Source organism: Apodemus sylvaticus, chromosome 11 (assembly GCF_947179515.1).
Source record: "Apodemus sylvaticus chromosome 11, mApoSyl1.1, whole genome shotgun sequence".
Lineage (NCBI taxonomy): Eukaryota > Metazoa > Chordata > Mammalia > Rodentia > Muridae > Apodemus > Apodemus sylvaticus.
The window spans coordinates 11,795,075-11,820,623 of record NC_067482.1 but is presented as its reverse complement, the minus strand read 5'-3'; the positions used below and the strand labels follow the sequence as shown (position 1 = coordinate 11,820,623).

The following is a 25,549-nucleotide window of genomic DNA, read 5'->3' as shown; positions in this document are numbered from 1 at the left end:
GGAGCCGCTCTGATCCTCCCTGCACCTTCCTTCTAGAACCTGAAACGGATTTTGCCAACCCAGGAGTCCCAGAGGGACCGAGCCGCAGGAGGAGGCAGGCCAGGATGCTCTGGGGAGGCTCTGCCACTTGGGGAAGGAGCTCAGGATCTGCCTGGCGCGGGCAGGCCAGAAAAACCAGGCTTGGCGCTGGAGGGATCTCCCAGACCAGCAAGAGTTAAAGGGAGGGGACGTGGGCTGTCACGCGTCATTGGGCAGATTATGTGCAGCAAACAAAAAGTGTGTGTCTGCGTGCCAGTCAGTCATTGCATCGGGTCCATCTGTACAACTCTCTCTCTCTCTCTCTCTCTCTCTCTCTCTCTCTCTCTCTCTCTCTCTCTCTCTCCTAATCTATCTGCATCTCTCTTCTCTCTTTGGACAGAACCCACAAGACTGACACCGACACCTCTTAACATGGAGATGCACTAATGTAATAGGCAGAAAGGAACACTGGGTTGCACCCCGTCGGTTCCAGGTGGCCTTATTTTGGGCGACTCGGTCCTGACCTTATTTCGGGTAAGTCTATTTGCATTGACGTGGGAGGGGGATGGGAAGAGAACAGGTTGAGTAGAAGGAGTGAAAAAATTGCCCTCCTTTTCCTCATTATCTAAAAGATAGGAGGGAAACGATGCTAAATGTTATCTCCTCTGCCAATAAGATTATACAAAGGGAGGAGCGGGTAGGAGCACTTTGCCGGAGAGGCTAGGGACTGTGGAGCTCGCGGCTGCCAGACAATGCCAGCCCGGAGTGGAGAGAGAGCAACCAGCAGTAGCGACCGGTTTTCAGAGAGCCCAGCTGGCTCTGGGTCTCCCCGGAGGATCTGCGGAGGAAGAGAACCCGGGCCTAGAAATGGGCGTAGGACGGTGAAAGGCTAGATATTAAAGCCCGGGGTTCCTGCCTATCGCTTATTGTGGCTGGTTTGCGTCGCGGCAGCCACCGTGGCAGCAGGGACCGCTCTTAGCCCGGCTGTGGGACCTTTTCGCTGTATTGTTAGATAGAACTGCATTTTAATGACTGAGTCCCTGCTGTTGCCAAAATGAAGGGCGATCTCCTGTCACAATGAAAAGCTTCCGTGAAGAATACTTTCAAAAGCGAGGCAGAAAGCAAGTGGCAAAATGTTGAAATGTAGGCAACTGGGAAGAGAGAGTGGGCTTATACTGAAAGGGGACTTAGAGAACCTGTATTCTGTACTTGATTTGCGATTGGAAATCAAAAGGGGACAGGACAAGTGCAGAAACAGAAAGTGGTATCGTAAACTTTCTATTTTGTGGCTATTTTTTTCTTATTCCCACTGTCTGGAAAATATACTTGCCATTTGGTGCATATGGGAGAATGAATAGGAAAGAGGCTGGCGAAGTTACATGCATTGCATTTTCCTACATTTGTAAGCTAATTGGCTAGTGGATGTTGATTTAAAAAATACACATCGCCAATACTGTTCTTCAATGAGAAGCTAGCTGAACAAGAAAAGATTAAGATCGGTTCTCCCCCTGCCACTTAAGGTACAGAAACACAGAGACATCACTGTCACTGGTGAAATTGCTAGGGGGAAAAACCGCTTAGAGGAACTGTTAGATTCCCCAAGAAAAGCATGGCATGACTAAGAACTAGTTTAAATATCTTAAATTATTGTTTTCTTTAAGTGCTAAGTATTGTAGGAGGTGTCCAGTGACTGAGGAAGGAAACCATCCCTGTATGACAGCTTAATAGAGAGCCCGCCACTGGGGCATTACTTCTAAATTGCTGCGGATTAAACAGCTGGAGGGCCCACTGAGGACCATTCAAGCAGGGCTGACCCTCCTTGCCCAAACAGGGTGGTATCCAGGGAAGTGAGAATTCACCAGTCATTACACACAGTATTTCAGACAGGGGACACTTCAAGCCTACCCCATACCTGGTCGCTTCATGGGCCACAGGCGACTCAACCCACCCTCTTGTATAACAAGGTAACTGGGATTCAACCTCACCCGTAAATAAGCATGTCGAGAAAAAATAATTACCTCTGCTTGCTGCTTTTAATTAAAGCCTCCAAGGGACAGTGTTGGATTATGCTAATGAGCAGACATGCGTCCCTTCTTGTAGGCTGCAAAGAAAGGTTAGCTGACATAGAATTAGTGGCCCTGACACTCCACTTGAAATCCATTCGCCATGCTCCCTGGTCCTGCCTGCTAGCTAAGGCTGCTCCCCTCGTTAGAAGAAAAGAAGAAGTCGCATCAAGGCACTGGGCTCAGTGCATAGGACAGGGCTGTCCCCGAAAGATTAAAAGTTTTTTGGGGGTTATATACAGTCAGAAAATCTACATGTGCTACTTTAAAAACAAAAGCAAACAAACCTACAAAAGCCCTACCCTCACCCCAGTGCCCCACTCTGTAAACCCCGACATAACATAGACACAGCCTGTTCCAGTCTTCACAAACTCTTTATTTTTTTTCTCAAGCAGGAAGTGTGCTCTCATGGTTCCCGATCAAGTTATTTAAAAGGAAGGAATAATACTTCTAAGTTGGCATCTTTAAAACTTGCCAGATTGATTCGCTTTATTTTTAAAGTAGGAGCTATGTAAAAAAGCCGGCAAGTGCGAAGAAAATATGTCTGGTAGCGGAAACGCTCTGCCGAGGTTCATAGCAGAAAAGGCAATAACAACTCTCTTCTCCTGGGTCTCTGTCTCCAGTGATGGAGGATTCAGGCATCCAGAGAGGCATCTGGGATGGAGATGCCAAGGCTGTCCAACAGTGTCTGACAGACATTTTTACCAGTGTATATACAACCTGCGACATCCCAGAGAACGCCATATTCGGTCCCTGTGTTCTGAGCCATACTTCTCTGTATGACAGCATAGCCTTCGTAGCCCTCAAGTCCACGGACAAGAGAACGGTACCTTACATCTTCCGGGTGAGTGTGACGGAGGTGTCTGAGGGCAATTTCCTGTTGGGAGTGAGGAAGGAGCTATCCTAAGGACAATGTAGTCACCTGAGCAGCCAGAGCAGAGCGAGCACAGCAGAAATTAGAAAAGAAAAACTTGATTCAAATCCCCAAGCGATTTTCTGAGAAAAAGAAAAAGACAATACCAAGGTTGCCTGAATCAGTGCCCTGGTTCTGGGGTCCCTGGGTTAGCATTTCCTACGATGCTAAGAAAACCTTGCTAGTACTGGGCTATTTACATATTAAGTAGTCCTTGGGAATACTTTTATAAGTAGTGAGTATATTTGTTTTGTAATCTGGGAGGTCTCGTCGTTGCCTGATTATTGCTTTCTTTAGTTAACATTAGCTGGTGTTCAGAGTTTGCATTTAAACAAAAATGTTAATTGTTTTGGAAGCAAAGCTCCCTTAAATCCAAGTTTGTGTTTGTAACAGGCCTCTTTCTTCCTACTCTTTTTTTTAAAATTAATTATTGTATTTATTTACGTGCCAAATGTTGCTGCCAGTGCCCCCACCCCAGAGTTCGTAGTCTTTCTTCATCAAGTAAAGCCATTAGTCCTTCACGTCGCAGTTAGGCAGATGGGCGTCAGTGCCATAGAATAATTTCTAAGACCCGAACTTGCCTTTCACATCTGAAACACAGGAAATTCCCTCTGCTTTTGTCCGGTGTGGTAACTGAAAAGGAAATTCTAAAGAGGCTACACTGTGAGACTGAGTCAATATCGCAAAGGATTGGCTATCACACCCGTGGACCACAAACACGGGGATGAAGTCCGACTTTGGTCAACTTTTGCAAACTTGGTTTCAGATAATTGTTTGGAAAGAACAAAAAACCAAACAGAAGAAATATCTCTGGTTTCTCTGGTTTCTGTCTTTCATGTGTCTCCCCCCAACCCCCTTGTCTTTCTTCAATACTGTAGGTAGACACTTCGGCGGCAAATGGTTCCTCAGAAGGTCTCATGTGGCTGCGGCTGGTCCAATCAGCCCGAGACAAGGAAGAACAGAATCTCGAAGCTTATATAAAAAACGGACAGCTGTTCTACCGCTCTCTCCGCAGGATTGCCAAAGATGAAGAGTTACTAGTTTGGTACGGGAAAGAACTGACTGAGTTGCTCTTGCTCTGCCCGTCTAGATCTCACAAAATGAACGGTAGGTTGACTCGCGACCTGCGCGTGGGTCGTTCGGAGAGAAGTGCAAGAACCAGCAGGGACTAACCCCGGTGCCTGGGCGCACCTTGCTTTTCTTGGGCACCTCATAGGCTGGACGAAGTTTCTGAGGCGTTGTCCAAAATGGAACTGGGACAGAAGAGGAAGAAAAAAGTTGGGGAGCTCCTTACTTGATAAATGTACAAATCAAGAAAGAAAGTTGCACCAAATAGTATAGTGTATTCTTTCTAGGGCACTCAGCCCGGAAAGATAAAGTGGATTTGTTATGGGGATGACGGCTAAGTGACCTGAGTGCGATGCTAACTAACCATGTGGTGTGTGTGTGTGTGTGTGTGTGTGTGTGTGTGTTTGCTCACTAAGCAGGGTCGCCTCCTTACACATGCCTGGAATGCAGCCAACGTTTCCAGTTTGAGTTCCCCTACGTGGCACATCTGCGATTCCGCTGCCCCAAGAGACTTCATAGCACTGATGCGAATCCCCAAGACGAGCAAGGGGGCGGCGTGGGCACCAAGGACCACTGCAGCGGTAAAGAGCAGCAGCAGCAACAACAACAACAACAGCAGCAACAGGAGGCGCCGTTGATCCCAGGCCCCAAGTTCTGCAAAGCCGGCCCCATACACCACTACCCCGCGTCGTCCCCGGAGGCGAGCAACCCGCCGGGCTCCGCGGGTGCCGGCAACGCCAAGCCGTCCACAGACTTCCACAACCTGGCTCGGGAACTGGAAAACTCCCGGGGAGGCAGCAGCTGCGCGGCGGCCCCGGGCGTCGGCGGTGGCGGCAGCGGCCACCAGGAGGCGGAGCTGAGTTCCGACGGCGTCGCCGCGGGCGGCTGCAAAGGCAAGAGGCGGTTCCCGGAGGAGGCGGCGGCGGAGGGCGGCGGCGCTGGGCTAGCGGGCGGCCGGGCGCGCTTCTCCGAGCGGCCGCTGGCGACCTCCAAGGAGGAGCTGGTGTGCACGCCGCAGCAGTACCGCGCCGCCGGCAGCTACTTCGGCCTGGAGGAGAACGGCCGGCTCTTCGCGCCGCCCAGCCCCGAGACCGGCGAGGCGAAGCGCAGCGCCTTCGTGGAGGTGAAGAAGGCGGGCCGCGCGGTGGGCTTGCAGGAGGAGGCGGCGGCGACAGACGGCGCAGGGGGCACTGCCGAGGACCCCGACGCGGGAGGCGGTGGCGGCGGCGGCAACGGCTCGTCCACCCCCGCGGCGGGATCGCCTGGGGCCCCCGAGAAGCTGCTGGCCCCGCGTCCCGGAGGCGCTCTGCCGGGCCGGCTGGAGGGCGGGAGCCCCGCCCGGGGCAGCGCATTCACCTCGGTTTCGCAGCTGGGCGGCGGTGGCGGCGCGGGGACCGCGGGGACCGCTGGGGGCTCGGGGGGCGGCCAAGGGGCCGCATCGGACGAGCGTAAGAGCGCCTTCTCGCAGCCCGCGCGCTCCTTCTCGCAGCTGTCCCCGCTGGTCCTCGGCCAGAAGCTGGGCGCGCTCGAGCCGTGTCACCCGGGAGACGGCGTGGGTCCCACCAGACTCTACCCGGCCGCCGCAGATCCGCTGGCTGTGAAGCTGCAGGGGGCCGCGGACCTGAACGGAGCCTGCGGGCCCTTGGCGAGCGGCGGCGGCGGTGGCTTGCCCAAGCAGAGCCCCTTCCTCTACGCCACCGCCTTCTGGCCCAAGAGCTCGGCCGCGGCAGCAGCGGCGGCGGCGGCGGCCGCGGGGCCCCTGCAGCTGCAACTGCCCTCGGCGCTCACCCTGCTGCCGCCCTCCTTCACCTCGCTGTGTCTGCCCGCGCAGAACTGGTGCGCCAAGTGCAACGCCTCCTTCCGCATGACTTCCGACCTGGTGTACCACATGCGGTCTCACCACAAAAAGGAGTACGCCATGGAGCCCCTGGTGAAGCGGCGGCGAGAGGAGAAACTCAAGTGCCCCATTTGCAATGAGTCCTTCAGGGAGCGTCACCACCTGTCCAGGCACATGACCTCGCATAATTGATGCGTAAAAGACTCTTGGCTTTCCACGCGTGTGCACGCACAATTAAGCCACCTGCAGGAGCACACACGCGAGGACATCCACCACCACTTTATGCCCCCAAACACTGCAACCAAACACGTGCACACACAGGTCCCTCCCCTCGCCAGGAACCTCATCATCCAAACGTTTAATTTCACACACACACACACACACACACACACACACACACGAAGCCTGGACGCATGCACGCACGCACGCGCGCGCACACACACAGACAGGATGGTGGATTTTGGATTGGGTGGGTTGTTTGAGGGGGGTTTTCTTTTGAATGCACGAATTTTCACTTTCCCAAAAACAAAGGTACATTTTAAAAAATGTCATATATTGCAACATATTGATGCATTTGTCATACGTTTCTACTTAAATTATTAAGCACTTATGGTTTAGATGTAATAATTATATGTAAGGACAAAGTTTATTTTAGATATAAAGTAATGGAGGAAGAGATGCATTCTGCATTTCCTGATGACAGCTGTGTTCTTACAAAAATAAACAAAATGAATAAAAAGGGGATCACCATTCAGTTTAAGTTTCCAGGGGGAAGTGCATGTATCATGAAATGATTATGGACTTCAGTGAAGAATGTCATTGATGATGTATATACGTATTTCCTTTTAATACAAAGTGTAATTTTGTGCCAGTGAAATGGAGTCTGAATAGTTATGTGTTTCTTTAATCCCTAAAAGATTTATTAAACTTTATAGTTTATCCAGGTATGTTGGGATGCTTTGACAATAAATAACTATTTTCTTCAAAGCAAATATTTGAAAAGTTTACAAAAATATTTTTAGGTCCGTATAATACTTTGGGTAGTTAATGCATTTTCATTGACTCCTTGAAAAGAAGCAGACACCACAGTCTCCTCTGCAGGTGTTTACTACAAGCCAATTCTGAGCCTAAGGGTGTCGATTGTCACTTGAAGATTCTTCAAGTTGAAAGGTGTTGGGTTTAATGATGAAGGACAAATCACTTAGGCACAGTAATCACCATACAGGTAACCTGCCAGGACGGTGACAGTGTGTGTCTCTTCCAGAAGGAAAAGTGGACAGTTTCTGGATAGCATCTGAAAGAACAGATAAAAAACAAACAAACAAACAAACAAACAACAACAAAAAACCAACATGGCCACTTTAGGCTCTAGTAGTGTTGCTTCCTCCAAAGGATGTCCTACATTCTAAACTTTTAGTTTTCTATTATGCATTAAGGACACTGTAGAGAATTTGTCAAGAAATACAATGTGAAAGATTAAGGTTTGGTGATGGTGTATCAGAGGGCTCAGTTTCCACACCTGCATACCTGGGAGTGAACCCAAGACAAAGATACTGAGGAATCAACTGGTTCTTTGTGAAAACTTGCTGTCCTCCTCAGCTACTGCCTTCAGTTCTTAGAGGACAGCATGTATATGTCTGGTGTACACTGAAGCCTCTACACTAAAAACCAAATGACCAATGAGCCTTCTTAGACAGTAACCTCATCCCCACCAACACACACACACACACACACTCACTCACAATCTCTAACAAACTTTCTCTCTCTTTCTCTAGAACAAAATCTCTCTCTCTCTCTCTCTCTCTCTCTCTCTCTCTCTGGAGCAAACTTATTTCTCCAGAGATTGAACTCTACCCCCTCCCTTTCTGTTGATTTCCCCTTTATTTAGGGAGGATGCTTATGGATAGAACTTCACACATGTCTTCATTTCAAAGCTGTCCAAAACCTTTCCCTAAAAGGTTTTGAAGCCTTCGTTGTTTTAAGGCCACCAGACAGCAGGTTGCATTTGGAGTAAGGACCCTGTAAGTAATAGTTGCAGGGGTGATGCATTTATTCAGGGAATATGACCATGTTTGGTGGAAAAGCTGTTTGTCTACCTTGGAGTTATCCAAATTCTCTCTTGTTACCGATAATTCTTTGAGGCCTGCTTTCAGTTTTCCCACAGTCTGATGACTTCACACTCAACCTGCTCAGAGTATAAGTAAAGAGAAAATGGCCCAAGCTCTACCAGTTCCAGCTCTGCTAATGTTGGCTGATGTCATTGTTCACCTCATTCCGTGTACCTGTGTGTGGATTATTTATGTCTTCTATAAAACCAGTGAATTTATGTCTTCTAAATCCCAGTGTCTTCAAATTACTTCTAGCACTGAAGAGAATTTGTTTTGTTTCCCAGTGAAACAAACAATTTAACCTATTCTAGAAAAAGGCCAAGATTAGTTGTGAAGAAAACTGAATAGCAGGAACATGGGAAGATACTTAGGTGTGAAGAGAAAATAGTCCTTAGGCATTGCTTAAATCACAGTGTCCGACGGATTAAACTCTCTAGGCTTGGGACACCACTGTATTACTGGAACAAAAATCTGTTAACAATGAGCAAGCACAGGCCCTCTTGGGAATTAACTTTAAGAAAAAAAAGACTTGAATTTACTTTTCTAATCTGTCTGATCCTTATGGAATTCCAACTTTCACTTAAACAGCTTCATTATCAGTGGGGATTCAGACAGAAGTGAATTGTTTGGGAAAAGTTTACCGAATATTGCTCCTGAAAAGGGGTTTACGAAGGGCACACGCAGACATACTAGTCCCTTCTTTTTTCTCTTTGGTTTGGTTATTATCTTACACCTAACATCAAGCAGAAGGACTCCCAATGACTGAGCTATCTCCTTGGAGATCCAGGTAGGCTGATGCTTTCGTTTCGGGTTTGGCTATGCCGATCATTGTGTGCACAGATCGGTTTTTTGGGTTTTTGTTGTTGTTGTTGTTGTTTTGTTTTTGGCGGGAGTAGTAGGGGAAGGATGCCCAAAGCTAGTTTTACCATTAGCCAAAGCAAACTCGGTAATGTTGTCTTTTATCGGGACACTGCCAGATACCCAGCGATCCTTTCCTTTATCTAAAGCCCAGAAGAAAGCTTCTAGAATTCCAAATCTCTCCTAGCTGAGGTCATTGGCTGAAGCTATGTTAATGCCTGCTCTTCGCAGCTGCAGAGGAAACAAGGTCATGGGGCTCCGTGACAAACTGGTTCCACAAATTTCACGCCAGGTGTCCCAAGCTTCCAGGCATGCAGGTGGCCTGAGCTTGGAGCGTCCTGCCGGAAAAGCAGGTCACAAAGTCAGCCAGTTGCGTCCCAGCATTTGTTGTACCCCTGTCACTGGAATAGTGCCCGGAACTGATCTGGCTTCTGGGGTCTCCTTCTCCAGGCATTTGCGCTCGCTCGGAGGAGCCCATATATTACAGGGTGTCTTTATGGGGTGCACTGTGCACCCACAGGCCTGCAGAACAGGGAGGGGGCGTGAAGGGACACATGGGTGTTTGCTGGAACGTACAGCCCTGGGGAGTTCAGTCCAAAACGAAATCTTATCTGGGAAAGTTACCAAGTCCTAGCAGCCTTGAGCTTGCAGCAAGTGTACTCCCTAGCCTGGGGTGTGGCAGTCTTAGTAGGGCGGGCAGGAACTAGTTGCAAACAAAGGCTGTGGTCTGTTATTCAAATTGAGTGATGGGTCCTGGGTCCGACGTCAGAACTGTGGCTTCCTGTTCCCTGTTAAACTTGTATAGCTTAAGTCATTTAGGCATTTTGCCAGTGAAAGTTACCTCTAATGGGAAATTGTTGAACAAACAAGAATCAGAAAAGTTCAGAAAGAGGCTAAGTGTCCTCCTCTCCTTCACGCATTCTTATTTGAGAATTGGGAGAATCTGAGAATTGAAGGCCCTGAAAACTCACCTGGGGTGGGGGTGGGGGTGGGGAGTCCAGCTCTTCCACTCATTCTGTTTCTCATATGGAGAATGATTCTCCCGCCAGCCCAAGGTGTGCTGCAACTTTCTAGGCTGGGACAGCGGCCCCAGGGATCAGACAGAGCCCTAAGGCCAGCTCCCAGCGGGAAGGCCAGCACCTGCCGCATCCCCCCCCCCCCCCGTGGGGCTTGTCTGGGTAGATTCCCCTTCTTTCTTCCCGGGTGGCTCAACCTCAGGCTCTGGAATTAACAGAGCTGATTCTATAGTACCTCCTGCTTTCTTGAGGGTATCTCCTCATCCCCTCACTCCAATGACCCTTCTGTCTCCTGGTCTCCTAAGTTTCCCAGTTTTATAAGGAAAGATCTCCTTGGAAGCTTTGCCCTTCAGGCAACTGGTGCTAGTAGTTCCATATGAAGATGACACTGCAAATTTGCAAATTTCTCACCCTGGGATTGGAAGAGATGGATTATCCAATACACACACACACACACACACACACCACAATCCTCTTCCAAGTTATATGTATACAGGAACGTTAGTTTGCACACCCGTCCACCTATATACAAACATGTAGATTTAGTGCATATACAAACTGCATATAAATTTTAATACATATTTGAGCACAAAACAGGCAGGGAGTATCTTAAATATTCTTCCTATATTGACTTAGTTTAACCTTCACAACCCACCCAATGAATGGAAACTAAGGAGCTCATTCCCTAGTGTCTCAGCATGGGTAGTGTGGCTGTCCCTCTGGAACCACGAGGAGGGTATTTAATTGGTCGTAAGTCAGTAGACATGCTCCAAAACTTGTGGCCTGGCTATTTATGCTTCCTTTCTAGAATGTGAGTAATACCACCTGTGGAGTTACTTATAATGATATCTCTATTTTTCTAGATTTTATTTATTTATTTCATGTATAAGGTGTAACACCAGAAGAGGGCATCGGATCCTATTACAGATGGCTGTGAGCCACCATGTGGTTGTTGGGAATTGAACTCAAGACCTCTGGAAGTCTTGTCTCAGTGCTCTTAACCACTGAGCCATCTCTCTAGCCCCAATAATGATATCTTGAAATTCAACTAAAGTCATATATGTAGAAGTTTGCTATTCTGCCATATGCAATGGATATCACTATTGGTGAGCAGGATAAATTGTTTTTTTTAAGATTTATTTATTATTAAATGTAAATACACTGTAGCTGTCTTCAGACACACCAGAGGAGGGCATCAGATCTCATTACAGATGGTTGTGAGCCACCATGTGGTTTCTGGGATTTGAACTCAGGACCTACAGAAGAGCAGTCAGTGCATTTACCCGCTGAGCCATCTCTCCAGCCCAAATTGTTTTTTTAAAAAAATATTTATTTTATGTATGTGAGTACACTGTCACTGTCTTCAGACACACCAGAAAAGGGTGTCAGATCCCCATTACAGATGGTTGTGAGCTACCAGGTGGTTGCTGGGAATTGAACTCAGGACCTCTAGAAGAGCAGTCAGTGCTCTTAACTGCTGAGCCATCTCTCCAGCCCCTCCAGGATAGACTTTTTGTTGTTGTTGTTGTTGTTTTTTGAGACAGGGTTTCTCTGTGTAGCCCTGGCTGTCCTGGAACTCACTCTGTAGACCAGGCTGGCCTTGAACTCAGAGATCCACCTGCCTCTGCCTCCCAAGTGCTGGAATTAAAAGCTTGTGCCACCACCGCCCAGGTGTCAGGATAGACTTTTACTCTCTATTTATTATCCCTAGCTGATTAAGATACCCTCACACCTCTCTGAGGAGTTTATCATGGCCTTGACTTTCTCTAATGGCCTTTGCTTATTTATTCCCCCCAACCCCAGACAGGGTTTCTTTGTGTAGCCCTGGCTGTCCTGGAACTCACTCTGTAGACCAGGCTGGCCTCGAACTCATAAATCTGCCTGCCTCTGCCTCCCAGAGTGCTGGGATTACAGGTGTGCACCACCACTGCCCAGCTCCTTTGCTTATTTTTAACCATAGGTGGAAGCGATCACTGGTTGACTTTGGAGGTACACACATAAGCACCTTTAAGACTTCTCCTAGTATCTAAAGCTTGCTTAGGAGAGAGCCACTGGGTTGGGGGGAGAGGGGAGAATGTGAGACAAATCAAGCCAAGTTCAGGTTCATTTGTTTGCATAAAGTTTTAGCTGTCTTAGCTTCAAGAGGCTAAAATCAGGTACTTATAAATGATAAGCCACCATGATTATAAAGATTAAAAGTATCATAAAAAGAATCCAAACTATAACTTGTCCTGTCATAGACAGAGTGATCAGAAGATAGAAGAGTAGATTGTTCCTCTTCCTGGTTGCTATAGGACAAACGGCACCTTGCTTGGGAAGGTCTGCTGGGCTCAGCATTTGAGCTAGTGTTCTCCCTGCAGATCACGATTCCTCCTGAGCTGGCACACCTGCTAATATCATCCAATGGAACCCCTGGCTTCAGCTCACGCTTTTCGGTCTTTAAAGGTGTGCTGTGAATTGATCCATCCTTGTCTCCTTGTACTAAGCTCAAATCCAAATGGATCAAGGACCTCCACATAAAGCCAGACACTCTGAAGCTACTAGAAAAGAAACTGGGGAAGACCCTTGAGGACATCGGTACAGGGAGAAAGTTTCTGAACAGAACACCAATTGTGTATGCTCTAAGAGCAAGAATTGACAAATGGGACCTCATAAAATTACAAAGTTTCTGTAAGGCAAAGGACACCATCAAGAGGACAAATCAGCAACCAACAAATTGGGAAAAGATCTTCACCAATCCTACATCAGATAGAGGGCTAATATCCAATATATATAAAGAACTCAAGAAGTTAGACTCCAGAAAACCAAACAACCCTATTAAAAAATGGGGTACAGAGTTAAACAAAGAATTCTCACCTGAAGAACTTCGGATGGCAGAGAAGCATCTTAAAAAATGTTCAACTTCATTAGTCATTAGAGAAATGCAAATCAAAACAACCCTAAGATTTCATCTTACACCAGTCAGAATGGCTAAGATTAAAAATTCAGGAGACAGCAAGTGTTGGAGAGGGTGTGGAGAAAGAGGAACACTCCTCCACTGCTGGTGGGGTTGCAAATTGGTACAACCACTCTGGAAATCAGTCTGGTGGTTCCTCCGAAAACTGGGCACCTCACTTCCAGAAGATCCTGCTATACCACTCCTGGGCATATACCCAGAAGACTCCCCACCATGTAATAAGGATACATGCTCTACTATGTTCATAGCAGCCCTATTTATAATTGCCAGATGCTGGAAAGAACCCAGGTATCCCTCAACAGAAGAGTGGATGCAAAAAATGTGGTATATCTACACAATGGAGTACTATTCAGCCATTAGAAACAATGAATTCATGAAATTCTTAGGCAAATGGATGGAGCTAGAGAACATCATACTAAGTGAGGTAACCCAGACTCAAAAGGTGAATCATGGTATGCACTCACTAATAAGTGGATATTAACCTAGAAAACTGGAATACCCAAAACATAATCCACACATCAAATGAGGTACAAGAAAAAAGGAGGAGTGGCCCCTGGTTCTGGAAAGACTCAGTGAAACAGTATAACGGGGAAGTGGGAAGGGGTGGGTGGGAGGACAGGGGAAGAGAAGGGGGCTTACGGGACTTTCGGGGAGTGGGGGGGGCTAGAAAAGGGGAAATCATTTGAAATGTAAATAAATTATATGAATAAAAAAAAAAAGGTGTGCCGTGAACTACAGGGCTCGTTATGTGTCATAACTACTTTTAAAAATGGAGACGTCAAAACAACTATTATATGTATCGTCCCTTTTCTGTGTGATCTTTTGGGGAACAGATGCTTGATTAAGATAGTAAGATCTTTTTGTTTTTCTATATTCTTTGTTTACATTCTAAAAGCTTTCCTCTTTCCCAGTTCTCTCCCCCCCCCCCCCATATGTCCCATAAGTCCTCTTCTCTCCATCCATTCTCCTGTTTTTCCCCCTCCCTTTTCTCTGTCCTGGTACTCCCCTACAATGTTGGATCAAGCCTTTCCAGGATTAGGGTCCTCTTCTTCCTTCATGGGAATCATTTGATATGCTAATTGTATCTTCAGTATTCAGAGCTTCAGGGCTAATTAATATCCACTTATCAATGATTGTATTCCATGTGTATTCTTTTGTGATTGCATTACCTCACTTAGGATAGTTTCCAGTTCCATCCATTTGCCTAAAAAATTCATGAATTCATTGTTTTTAATTGCTGAATAGTACTCCATTGTGTATATATACCACATTTTCTGTATCCATTCCTCCATTGAGGGATATCAGGGTTCTTTCCAGCTTCTGGCTATTATAAATAAGGCTGCTATGAACATAGTGGAGCATGTGTCCTTATTGCATGCTGGGGAATCCTCAGGGTATATGCCCAGGAGAGGTATAGCAGGGTCCTCCGGAAGCGTCATGCCCAGTTTTCTTAGGAACTGCTAGACTGATTTCCATAGTGGTTGTACCATTTATAGTAAGATCTCTTGTAAACTAAGAGACACAGTCATATAAAATTTATCAAATAATAATAATATAAAAGTAACTGTCAGTTCTTTGTTTCTCTGCTTTCCCCTCAAATGCTCAACCACCAACTCTAAAAGCCATCCCCTTCCCCAGGTTTCAGAAGAGAAATGCACAAATCACTTCTGTCCTTGGTGGTGGTGGGGGCTCAGTGTGGATTGTTTCCAGGGTTAAAATCTGGACTCTTGCCCCAGAGCTACACCTTTTCTCTGAGCTCATCTCTGGGCAGCTGTGCCAGTATTACAAATTTTGAAATTGCCTGTGCAACTCAAGTCATCTTTTCTATTTTTTCCCTAGTAAAGATTATTATTATTATTATTATTATTATTATTATTATTATTGCAAAAGTACTTGATGACTTCTTTTCTCTCAAATATAGTAAATTGAGATCCGTTTTCCTCTCTGGCAAGATTTTTCTCCTGAATCTTTAAGAAAGACAAATGTGGTCAAACAGCGACACCCAGCCCAGAAATCCCTGGAAGTCACAGACAGAAGGATCTGAGTTTGCATCTCCTCCGGGCTCAAAAGGGGGTGGAGGAAAGAACATCAGGGAGTTGACTTCAGAGTCCACCCTAGGAGGATTAAAGGTAGCATTCCATGAGGGCAATTAATGTTTCCACTCAGTGCTTCCAAGGAGAGTGCAGGTTAACTACTGGCTTTAGAAAGGAGACTACACAGGGATAAATACTGAGTGTGCGAAATCTGATCTCCAGGGAGGTTTAATCTGCTAAATGAATTCCATCTCCAATCCCCCACCATCTTCTTCCATTGCTCATATCAGTAAGCTTTTTAAAAATCCTCCTTCCTCCTTTTCTTCCCTCAAGCAAAGAGGTCGCATCTAAAATCCCCACCCGTGCCATTAACAGCCAAGATAAAAGTTGCAACTTATATTAGACTTTTAAAAAAAAATGACCTTCCCCCCCACACACTTAATTTCTAATTTTGGAACATCTAAATAAAAAGGAAGCATTGGTAGGTGGAGGTACCTGTCCACCCAGGGCGATAATGCTTCCAAGTCAGAGGTATTTGATTTCGAGGCTCTGGCTTATTCAGCCTCCAAACATGCCTAAACCTAAAGGCAGGAGAGACATTTAGAAAACACAGTTTTCAGGACTCGAATTCCATACCTAGGAAAGAACAGCATGGTAAAACAAGTCACATCAGGTCGTGTGATTGCAGTCTGCTCACATACGGACTTCTTAAATCCTTTAAATAATCAGGGTTTTTTTTTTTTTGTTTGTTTGTTTGTTTTGGTTTTTTTTTGATTTGGTGTTTTCAAGACAGGGTTTCTCTGTATAACCCTGGCTGTCCTGGAACTCACTCTGGCTGTCCTGGAACTCACTCTGTAGACCAGGCTGGCCTCGAACTCAGAAATCTGCCTGCCTCTGCCTCCCAGAGTGCTGGGATTACAGGCATGTGCCACCACCGCCCGGCACAGGTATTTTTAATTTTAAATAATAGGTATTGGCAGCTACTCAAACAAAGACACAAAAAACAGAATCCAAAGGACTTTGTAGATGTCCTATAGGAAGAGATTACTCCTCAGTCACTGTTAACTTAAGACGCAGAGCTGACAGGCCAGACCAGAGGCCTGGTCTCTCTCTCACAGGAGTCAGAATGACTTACTTTTCATCAGAAGACCAGGAACCTTCCAGAGTAGCTGTATCTGCCCTTAGATAAACTTGCAGAAGATGTTAAAACCAGCCTTACTGCTGCTAGCAATACTGGAGTTGCCACCTTAGCAAACAGCTCTGCAGTCAACCACTGGACTGAGCTCAGGGCCCCAATGGAGGACCTAGAGAAAGGACCCAAGGAGCTGAAGGGATTTGCAGCCCCATAGGAGGAACAACAATATGAACCAACCAGCAACCTCAGAGTTCCCAGGGACTAAACCACCAATCAAGGAGTGCACACGGAGGGACCCATGGCTCCAGCTACATATATAGCAGAGGATGGCCTTGTCATACACATATGTAGCAGAGGATGGCCTTGTTGGTCATCAATGAGAGGAGAGGCCCTTGGTCCTGTGAAGGCTCGATGCCCCAGTGTAGGAGAATGCCAGGACAGGGAAGAAGGAATGGGTGGGTTAGTGAGCAGGAGGAGGGGGGATGGGAGAGGAAGTTTTTGGAGGGGAAATGAGGAAAGGGAATAACATTTGAAATGTAAATAAGGAAAAACATTTAATAAAAAAGAAAAATAAAGAAGGAAAGCAAACAGCTCTGTCCCTGAGACAGAATGTGCACTGCTTTATATTGTTGTAAGTACAAATTTCTAATTCTTCAGCACTGCTCTATCTGCATTTCAGATGGCCACAGTTGCCTCTTTCCTTTCCACTAAAGCCCAAGGAGAGTCTGTAAACAAAACTTATGAGAATGGGAGAGACGGCTCAGGTGTTGAGAGTACAGGGTGTTCTTCCAGAGTGCCTGGGTTTAATTCCCAGCACCCTCAAGGCTGCTCAAAGCCTTCTTCTGTAACTCTAGTTCCAGGGGATCTGAGTCCCTCTTCTGGATGTCATTTGCTGGCCTATATGGGCACCAAGCATGTACTGGTACTGCACATATATAGAAGCAGGAAAAACAACCGCACAAATAAAAGAAAATAATTTTAAAAATAGGGGAGGAGGGAGGGGATAGGGTGTTTTCGGAGGGGAAACCAGGAAAGGGGATAACATTTGAAATGTAAATAAAGAAACTATCCAATTTTAAAAAATAATTTTAAAAAATTTCTCGAGTGTATGAGGATGTGAGAAAACCGCTGTTAGAGTGCTAAAATAAGAAAAGGAAAAAAGACTTATTTATTATGTATACAATGCTTTGCCTGCACGTATGTCTGCAGGCCAGCAGAGGGCACCAGATCTCATTATAGATGGTTATGAGCCACCATGTGGTTACTGGGAATTGAACTCCAGACATCTGGAAAAGCAGACAGTGCTTTTAACCTCTGAGGCATCTCTCCAGCCCAAGAGCACTTTTAAATTAAGCAGAAGAAATTGTTTAACTGTTCATGTGTCAGCATCCGCTCAGTGGTTCCCTTTTCACTCTTCAGACGTGGGTGCACCGAGCCTTCGGAAATTGCGTCGCAGCTCTTTTGTATGTGTCTCCTTTCAGGACCTGTCACGAAGTTACCAGAAACTCTCTTGAGCCCAGGTGTTTTGAAAAGCTAATGGCAGAAGCTCTGAAAATTACTTGAGCTATCAGTTTGTTTAGGTCGAGCCCGCCAGCCAGCCATGGCTGTCTCTGCCAGCAATTACTTTCTTTTTTTCCCTTTTACTTTTTTATTAGATATTTTCTTTATTTACATTTCAAATGCTATCCCCTTTCCTCATTTCCCCTCCAAAAAAAAACCCCATCCCGTTCCCCCTCCCTCTGCTCACTATTCCACCCATTCCTTCTTCCCTGTCCTGGCATTCCCCTATACTGGGGCTTCGAGCCTTCTCAGGACCAAGGGCCTCTCCTCTCATTGATGTCTGACAGGGCCATCCTCCACTGCATATGCAGCTGGAGCCATGGGTCCCTCCATGTGTACTCTTTGGTTGGTGGTTTAGTGGCTCAGCAGTTAAGAGCACTGGCTGTGATACCAAAGGACCCTGGTTCAAATCCCAGTCATTGCTTGATGGCTTACAGTCGTCTGAACTGCCATAGAATTGACAAATGGGACCTTATAAAAATCACAAGATGTTTGTAAAGCAAAGGACACTGTCAGTAGGACAAAATGGCAACCAACAGATTGGGAAAAGATGTTTAGAAATCTTACATCCGATAGAAGGCTAATATCCAATATATACAAAGAACTTAAGAAGTTAGACTCCAGAGAACCAAATAACCCAAATAAAAATGGGGTACAGAGCTAAACAGAGAATTCTCAGCAATCACTTTCATAGGAGCTGCCGCTTTCTGACAGGGGAGTGGGTCTAAGCTTTTGTGCTTCTGCCGCTGGTGCCGAGGTAGCAGGTCTGTTTCCCAAGTGTCACTGAACTAAGGATTACTGTATTCTCCTGCCTTGTAGAGCTCGGGGCAGGGTCTCAGGACGCAGGGCAGAAGATCTTAGCAATACCAAGTAGAACGCAGTAGAGAATGGACAACCATCAGACCGGATGCTGCCTGCCCACGGCCCTTGAGCTCACTCTGACTTCCTGGAACATATCCTTTGTATAAACATGGCTGGGAGAATTTTGCCTTTCTGAGCATCTAGACGTGTCAGAGGGAAGGTGCACTCTAACAGCAGACCATGAGTATAAGATCATCTCAAAGTTCCTATAGCTTTCCGTCAACACTCAGAATTCTGGTAAAAAAAAAAAAAAAAGAAAAGAAAAGAAAAGAAAATCATCTCATGTGTCAGAAGATCAAACATCTAATTCCGTTTTGGCTGGGCCGTTTCCTAACTGTGAGTCCTTGAGTGAAGTAAGGTCTCTAAGCTCCTGGATTGTCACCTATAAAATAAGAAGGATGAGGTCACAGCTTCCTAGACTTTAGAAACTATTTACAAGTTTCATAACCGGGGTTTGTTGTGCTCCTGGAAATTCAGAATAAGAATGGTAGTGACTAGAGACTGTTGTGACTCATATTTTAATGAAGCTTCAGGATTATTCTCTAATCACCTTTTGGAAATGTTTCTAGATCCGTAGCTCTCCACTGTGATCTCCTATTAGAAGACGCCTTTGAAAAATTTAAAAATTACTTATGACCAGTCCCATTTCAAATTAATTTCTAAGACTATTTGGTGTCTGGAGTTGGGGCCTGTGTTCTGGTGAGCAGAAATGCTCTGTCCTGTGGCAAAGAATCTGTGGGTCAGATCATGTCTAAGAGGTTCTCGTAGGTTGTTATTTAATTCTCATTTAATTACAAAATTTCCCCTTTCCATTCCTCCCTACAGACCCTCTCACATACCTCTCCTAATTCCCTTTCATTCCCTCTCAGAACCATGGCACTTTTTTGTTAACTGTTACTGCACACTCATGTGCGTATACATATAGATCCCTAATTAGGACCTGTTGTGCTCATGCAATGTTATTTGTGCATGTTTTAAGCACTGGCCATTTGGCTGTGCTCTTCCCTGGAGGGGATCTCCTCTTTCTCCCTCCCAGCTTCTCTCAGCTGCCTGTAGCTCTTTGAGGCTGAGGACCTGTGGGCCCCGCCCAGACCCCCCACCTCCAGGCTGTTTTCCTTGTTCATTGTTACTCTTCTCATTCAGCACCTGTTGGGTGCTCCTGTGGTTGGTGAGACTTTGTGAGTGTAGCTTCTGATGTTACCAGAAGACCCTCCCTGTCTCTCAGAAAGCTCCCTGTCGCTCTTTCCTTGATGAGGGGTGAGGACTGCTCTCTCCTGTGAGTGTAAGGACAACCCTTTACAGATTATTGTAAGGGTGCTGCTTTAATAAATCAGTTATTGTAGACTCTCCTCCAATAACCATGACCTCCCTAGTGCTGGGGACTCAGCTAGGTTTCCTGTACCTTGAACACAAATTTCTCCTCCAGATTTCTGTACTCTAGTAGTTCAGCGTGTTACCATGACTGAACTGGATATACAGATTTGCTATTGTTTGCTATCGCTATTATTGCTAATGCTATTTTCTATTGTATGCAGAATTGTTTGTCCCCAAATATATATGCACTGAGGTCCTAACACCCCAAAACTTTGAATATGATTATATTTAGAGAAGGCCATTACTGAGGTCACTAAGGGTAAATGAAGTTCCTGGCTTAGTTCCTACTTCACAGGACAGATGTGGTTTTATTAGGAAAGGGGATGGCAGTACAGAGAGACTCCCTCAAGAAGAGACAATGAGGAGGCCATCTATGCATCAAGGAGAAAGACTGGAAGATACACTGTAACCTCATTGGTCTGTCAGACTGACAGTGAGAAAGCAAACACGTTACTGTTGGTCAGTACACTTCGATTTGTTTTACCACAGCTCTAGCAAGCAGACAGCGAAACAACTTACTAAACCCACCAGACTTCAGTGGAGACGGTAGTTCTCTTATTTGTTTCAAAACAACATACTACTAAATGAGTACAAAATAAGCCTAACTGTTCAAAATAATGAGCTTAATAGGATTTTACCCCAAAGTGATTATTAAAATGTTCCATGAAAATAAGAAATACATTTAATAATACTATAAGCTGTTTCCAGGGCTCTAATGTATTAAGCAATTGGACTAAGAAACAAAATAGAACAAACAAAATATGCAATAATTTTTATCAAATAAGAAAAGCTCTATCTCATTTGATAGCAATTAATACATTGTTCTCAAATATTTAATATGATCCTCTTGGAGTTAATGCAAATCCTGATTACGAACATATGTGGAACACAGTTTATTATTCTAGTTTTTATGATGGAAATATACATCCTCATATATTCCCAGGTTCCTGCGTCTCTATGTGAAGAATTTTTTCAATCTTAATTTTTTAATCTTAATTTTCAATTGCTTCCACCAAAAGGGGGGGGGGGGGCGGACTCAAATGGGTTATTTTCATTTTACCAGAACTGTAAAGAAAAAAGATATATTGCCACCTAGTGGAAAACAGGCTGCATCTCTGCGTAATCCAGGTTTTTAAGCACAAGTGAGTGGTGGGGAAGTGTTTCTGATGAGTATGCATGTGTTGTAAGTCAGAGAATAAGCCTGTCTCTGTGCCTGCCTGTCATGTCGGTTCAGGCCTTTGAGCCTGTGTCATCATCACTGTCTGCATCAGCCACCCCGTGGATCTGCTCCTGCTCTGGGCTGATTGACACATCTGAGCAGCTTTCCTTAAAGGCATTTAGCCAAAATAGTAAGACAAGTCACAGAAAGATATAAAACAATGCTCGCTACAGAAAGCCAGGAAGTAGTATGGTAGCTAGCTAGGGTAATTACGGTCGACTTGGAAAACTCACAGCTCTAGTCATATTTCTTCATTCCCCCTAAATAAATAAATAAGTAGATGAATAAATAAGAGGGACTGCGTGATTTGTAAAATGATTTCAGGTTTAAGATCTGGCCATATACTTAGACTGTGCAAAGTTTTCTTCCTTTCAGTATCAAGTTTTTGTTTGTTTGTTTGTTTTGTTTTTCTTTTTGGCTCTTAAGCAACTGCCCGAGTTCATGAGTTAATAGGTGTCTGTCTTGGAGCAACATGTCAGCACAGAGCTGAGGGAGCTTATGAATGGGAGGAGTCCCTGTCTATTTACTTGGTTGCCAGGTTCCCAGAAGTATTTTTTTTTTCTGTAAGAGTAAGGTGACCTGGCTAATTTTATCTTCAGCAATTACGTCCCAGCCAGCTGAGTTATCCTCACAGCTCCTATCTGGATATAGCATCCTTTATTATTTCCTGTCCCCGGCCTTAAGGAAGTGCTTATTAACTGATTTACTGGCGCTGACCTTTAAGGAATATGGAAGGGGATGTTAATTACTTGGTATTCCTTTAAGAGCCTTTCTTATCATAGACCAGGGAGGGAGGAGGGTTTAAAAATATTTCCTTTTCAGTAGCTTGTGGCATGTCCTGAGAATGTCACAACCCTTAGTTAACCAGAGAAGGTGGGTGGCTTCTGACAGGCTCTATTTCAGCTGACATAAGTGACATTATCGAATAGTTGGATGGATTTTCTTTTGCCCTAGAAAGAGTCACTAACACGGTCCTTTCAAATAGTATGGGCCTCCTATGAAAATGTCAAGTCTGGGAAATAAGGAAGTCATAACATACCTTAGATAGGCAGTTGGTATCATTATTTAGCTTTAAAATAAATAGTTATAAAGGACTTATTTTTAAATATTTTAAAGAAAGGTATTTTTAAACTGCTCTCCCTCCCTGGTGGCTGGCAAGACAAGCTCTTACAGGGGTACCAAGTGCCCATGAATAGCCCATTTCTGACTATATTTACAAGTTTTAAGAATCAGTTACGAAGAACAAGAGGAATGGGATCTCATTTTCTTCCTAGAAACTTTTAAAATATATCCTCTCCAGTAATAGTTGATTTATAAATGTATTTTCATACCATTGCTTGTTTCAGAAACTTCAACTACCTACCTCCTAGAAAGTCTAACCTTCTTGTCTATTGTATTTTTTCTTTTTATATAAAAATTATTAGGTTTAGTTGTTTCTTTCATGTGTATGAGTGTTTCGCCTGCATATATGTCACCATGTGTGTGCCTGGCCTGTGAGAAGGTCAGAAGGATGTTCTAGATTCCCTGGTACTGGAGTTATAGATGGTTTTGAGCCAACATTTGTGCAGTGAGAATCAAACCCCAATCCATCACAAGAGTAGCAGGTGCTCTTAACTGCTAAGCTAACATTCCAGCCTCTATTGTGTTTTCTTTAGAAGTAATCTAGTACACAGATTCACTTCATGTCAGAGACAAGACTGTCCATTTAAACTCTGTCTTAGTCAGGGTTTATATTCGTGCACAAAATATCATGACCAAGAAGCAAGTTGGGGGAGGAAAGGGTGTATTCATCTTACACTTTTACATTGCTGTTCATCATCAAAGGAAATCAGGACTGGAACTCACACAGGGCAGGAACCTGGAGGCAGGAGCTGATGCAGAGGCCATGGGATGTTACTGACTTTCTTCCCCTGGCTTGCTCAGCTTGCTTTCTTATAGAACCCAGAACTACCAGCCCAGGGATGGCACTGCCCACAATGGGCCCTTCCTTCTTGATCACGAATCGAGAAAATGCCTTACATCTGGATCTCATGGAGGCATTTCCTCAAGGGAGGCTTCTTTCTCTGTGATAACTCCAGCTTGTGTCAAGTTGGCACACAAAACCAGCCAGTACAAAATTTAAAGTACCTTTCCTCTATCAGCTTTGGAATTTCCTCCCACCGCTTTCATTATCCAAGTTACAAGCCATCTCTGTCTTTATCTCCATCTCTGCCTCGTCTCTGTGACTGTCTCTATCTCTCTCTATCTCTACATCATCTATAACCATCTTCAGGTTTCCAATCAGGCAGGTAGCTCCAGCGACAAAACAAGGAAAATGAGTACTGTGTGCCTGAAGAAACATTTGGAAGTGACAAAAGCAAATTAAAGGTCTCAACACATGCCATTAGGCAAACTTTCTTTACATTCAAAAAAAAAAAAAAAAAAAAAAAAAACCCAGAAACTTTTAGGTTGATCTGACTCAAATTCCAGTATAATTTAATATCCCTGCTCCAGGAATAGCTACATCTGCCAACTCATTACCATTATTCTCTATTAGATATCATTTCCCCTGCACTGAAGTTAAATAGTACCAAATAACATCAACAACCCCTCATTTTGAGCCATTGTTTTAAGTGCAGACTCCTAGAATGGATACTCAAAAAGATAACGTCTATTGACTGTATTATTTACTCCTAGTATTAGCTGATAATTAATCAAATATTACTCCATAGTAAAGTGTTCTATTATTGGAATGCATGTTGTTTTAATATACATTCCAGAAAAGCTGAGGTTAAAAAGTCTTCTCATAATAAATGAGAAGAGATTTCTAAAGTCACACATGCTAAATTCCTGGCATTTTCTGTAGCTCTTAGTAGAAAAAAAAGTCATAGTAAAATGAAAGACTTTGGCAATGCTGCTATTCTCAGAATTTAGGGAGTATGAAATTAGGAAAAATTCTATGAGGCATATGTAAACTGACAATGATTCTTCCTACTAAAATTTTCTTCTGCTTAGGTATAAAATGTTTTATTAGCCCTCGTTTCTATTGGATGCAATTGTACATATGCATGATAATAAGCTTATTTATATTCAACAAAACATTCATTTGGCAAACAGCCTAGAATATTCTAGTACACTAAGAGTCAAGCAAATGCCTCAGAGATTCAAAGTCTTTGTTTCCTTTTCAATACTGCAAAGCATAACAATTCTTTATCCTCTTGTTGCTGCATTGTTAAGAGTATGTTAATTGACAAGTGATACAGGTTGCCCACAAGTGTTCTATGCCTGCTAACAGTAGAGCATCCAAGTAGGAATTACACCTGGTACCTTCAATACATGTATGTACTTGAGTGGATATATTTGGCTTCCAGACAGAGAAAAAAATCCACTAGTCAAAGTGTGTGTTCTTCGTTTTGTTTTTGCTGTTGATCTTTTTCTCGTGCAGTGGTTACATACAGCTTAGGTTGGGGTTCAGAAGCCCCAGATAGGCAGCTAATGAAATAGAATGTTAATATAGCAGATCTCTGGTGAGAGAAGGAATGAATGGGACCCCTCCTGTATTGGAAAATGGAGCAGTAGTACGATCAGAAACGCCCCAGTGACTCCAACTACTTGGGTCGTGTTCGATGATTATCTGAACTGTAGACAAGTCACCTTCTGAACCTGTTTACTCTTCTGTTGCTTGAAATACTGAAAATTCTCTGGAGTTATAGTAAAGAGTGGAGATGAACCATAGGAATCCAAGTCACTATGCATACATAAATATTATCAGTTCTGTAGATCTCTTGTAGATTTTTGTGATTTCTTTATTATCTATGGCTTTTCAACTTTAATGGACTAAATTCTTTTTGCTCACTTATGAAGAGGCCTTTCTTGTTCTCTTTCTGTAAGCGGAACAGGATGTGGCTGAGAAACCCAGAGAGATGTCTGAGAATACACTGTTCTTTTTCTTTGAGAAAGGCAAATTAAACAGGACTAAGTCTAGTTTGCATTGGAATCACCTCCTGCACTCCACAGAGTAGATTTCTTATCTTCCCTAAACATCTTGGGGAAAAAAATCATTCCCCCAAGACTGTCTTGGAGGTTGAGTTCTCCCCAGCTCCCTTCCCTGGTGGTCTGGTGGAGCCCAGGAATGCTGGCCTTTAGGGCACATGGCCAGACGTGTTTGCTCACTCCTGCTGGAGTGAACAGTGTGGGAGGTCCTGATAAGCTGGCTACTTAAGGGTGCAAGATGCTTTCTGAACATTTGTAGACATTGGTAAGACAATCTGTCAAACGGTCACTAAGAAGTTTCTAATCAAAACGAATACAACTCTATATTGTATTAGCATATTGCTTTATAAAATCACTACAAATCATTGCAATCTCTAAAATTACTTTGTATCATTTATACAAATTTGAAAAGTAACCACCTGGTTCTTTAAAATAGCTCTTAACCTCTTCTGAATTGTCTGGGTGCCAGAAGATCCTAAATCTAATTCTGGTATGAACTGAACAACATTTTTTTTTTCGAGACAAGGTTTCTCTGTGTAGCCCTGGTCGTCCTGGAAC

At 44.5% G+C, this 25,549-nt stretch overlaps 1 protein-coding gene across 1 annotated transcript; it reads left to right on the top strand.

Annotated features, from left to right (window-relative positions):
- The first annotated feature begins 505 nt into the window (after positions 1-505).
- Prdm8 (PR/SET domain 8) lies at positions 506-6,293 on the top strand. Its single transcript, XM_052198992.1, has 4 exons — positions 506-552; positions 2,705-2,925; positions 3,873-4,101; positions 4,482-6,293. Exons 2-4 carry the CDS (start codon positions 2,707-2,709, stop codon positions 6,089-6,091), a joined length of 2,058 nt encoding a protein of 685 aa, XP_052054952.1. The 5' UTR covers positions 506-552; positions 2,705-2,706; the 3' UTR covers positions 6,092-6,293.
- Positions 6,294-25,549: the final 19,256 nt, after the last annotated feature.

Bases quoted from the DNA above. Each gene is read 5' to 3' on its own strand.
- Prdm8 (XM_052198992.1), top strand. From the start codon at position 2,707: ATGGAGGATTCAGGCATCCAGAGAGGCATCTGGGATGGAGATGCCAAG. The intron at 2,926-3,872 runs GTGAGTGTGACG...TCAATACTGTAG, and splicing joins CGGTACCTTACATCTTCCGG to GTAGACACTTCGGCGGCAAA. The intron at 4,102-4,481 runs GTAGGTTGACTC...CTCACTAAGCAG, and splicing joins TAGATCTCACAAAATGAACG to GGTCGCCTCCTTACACATGC.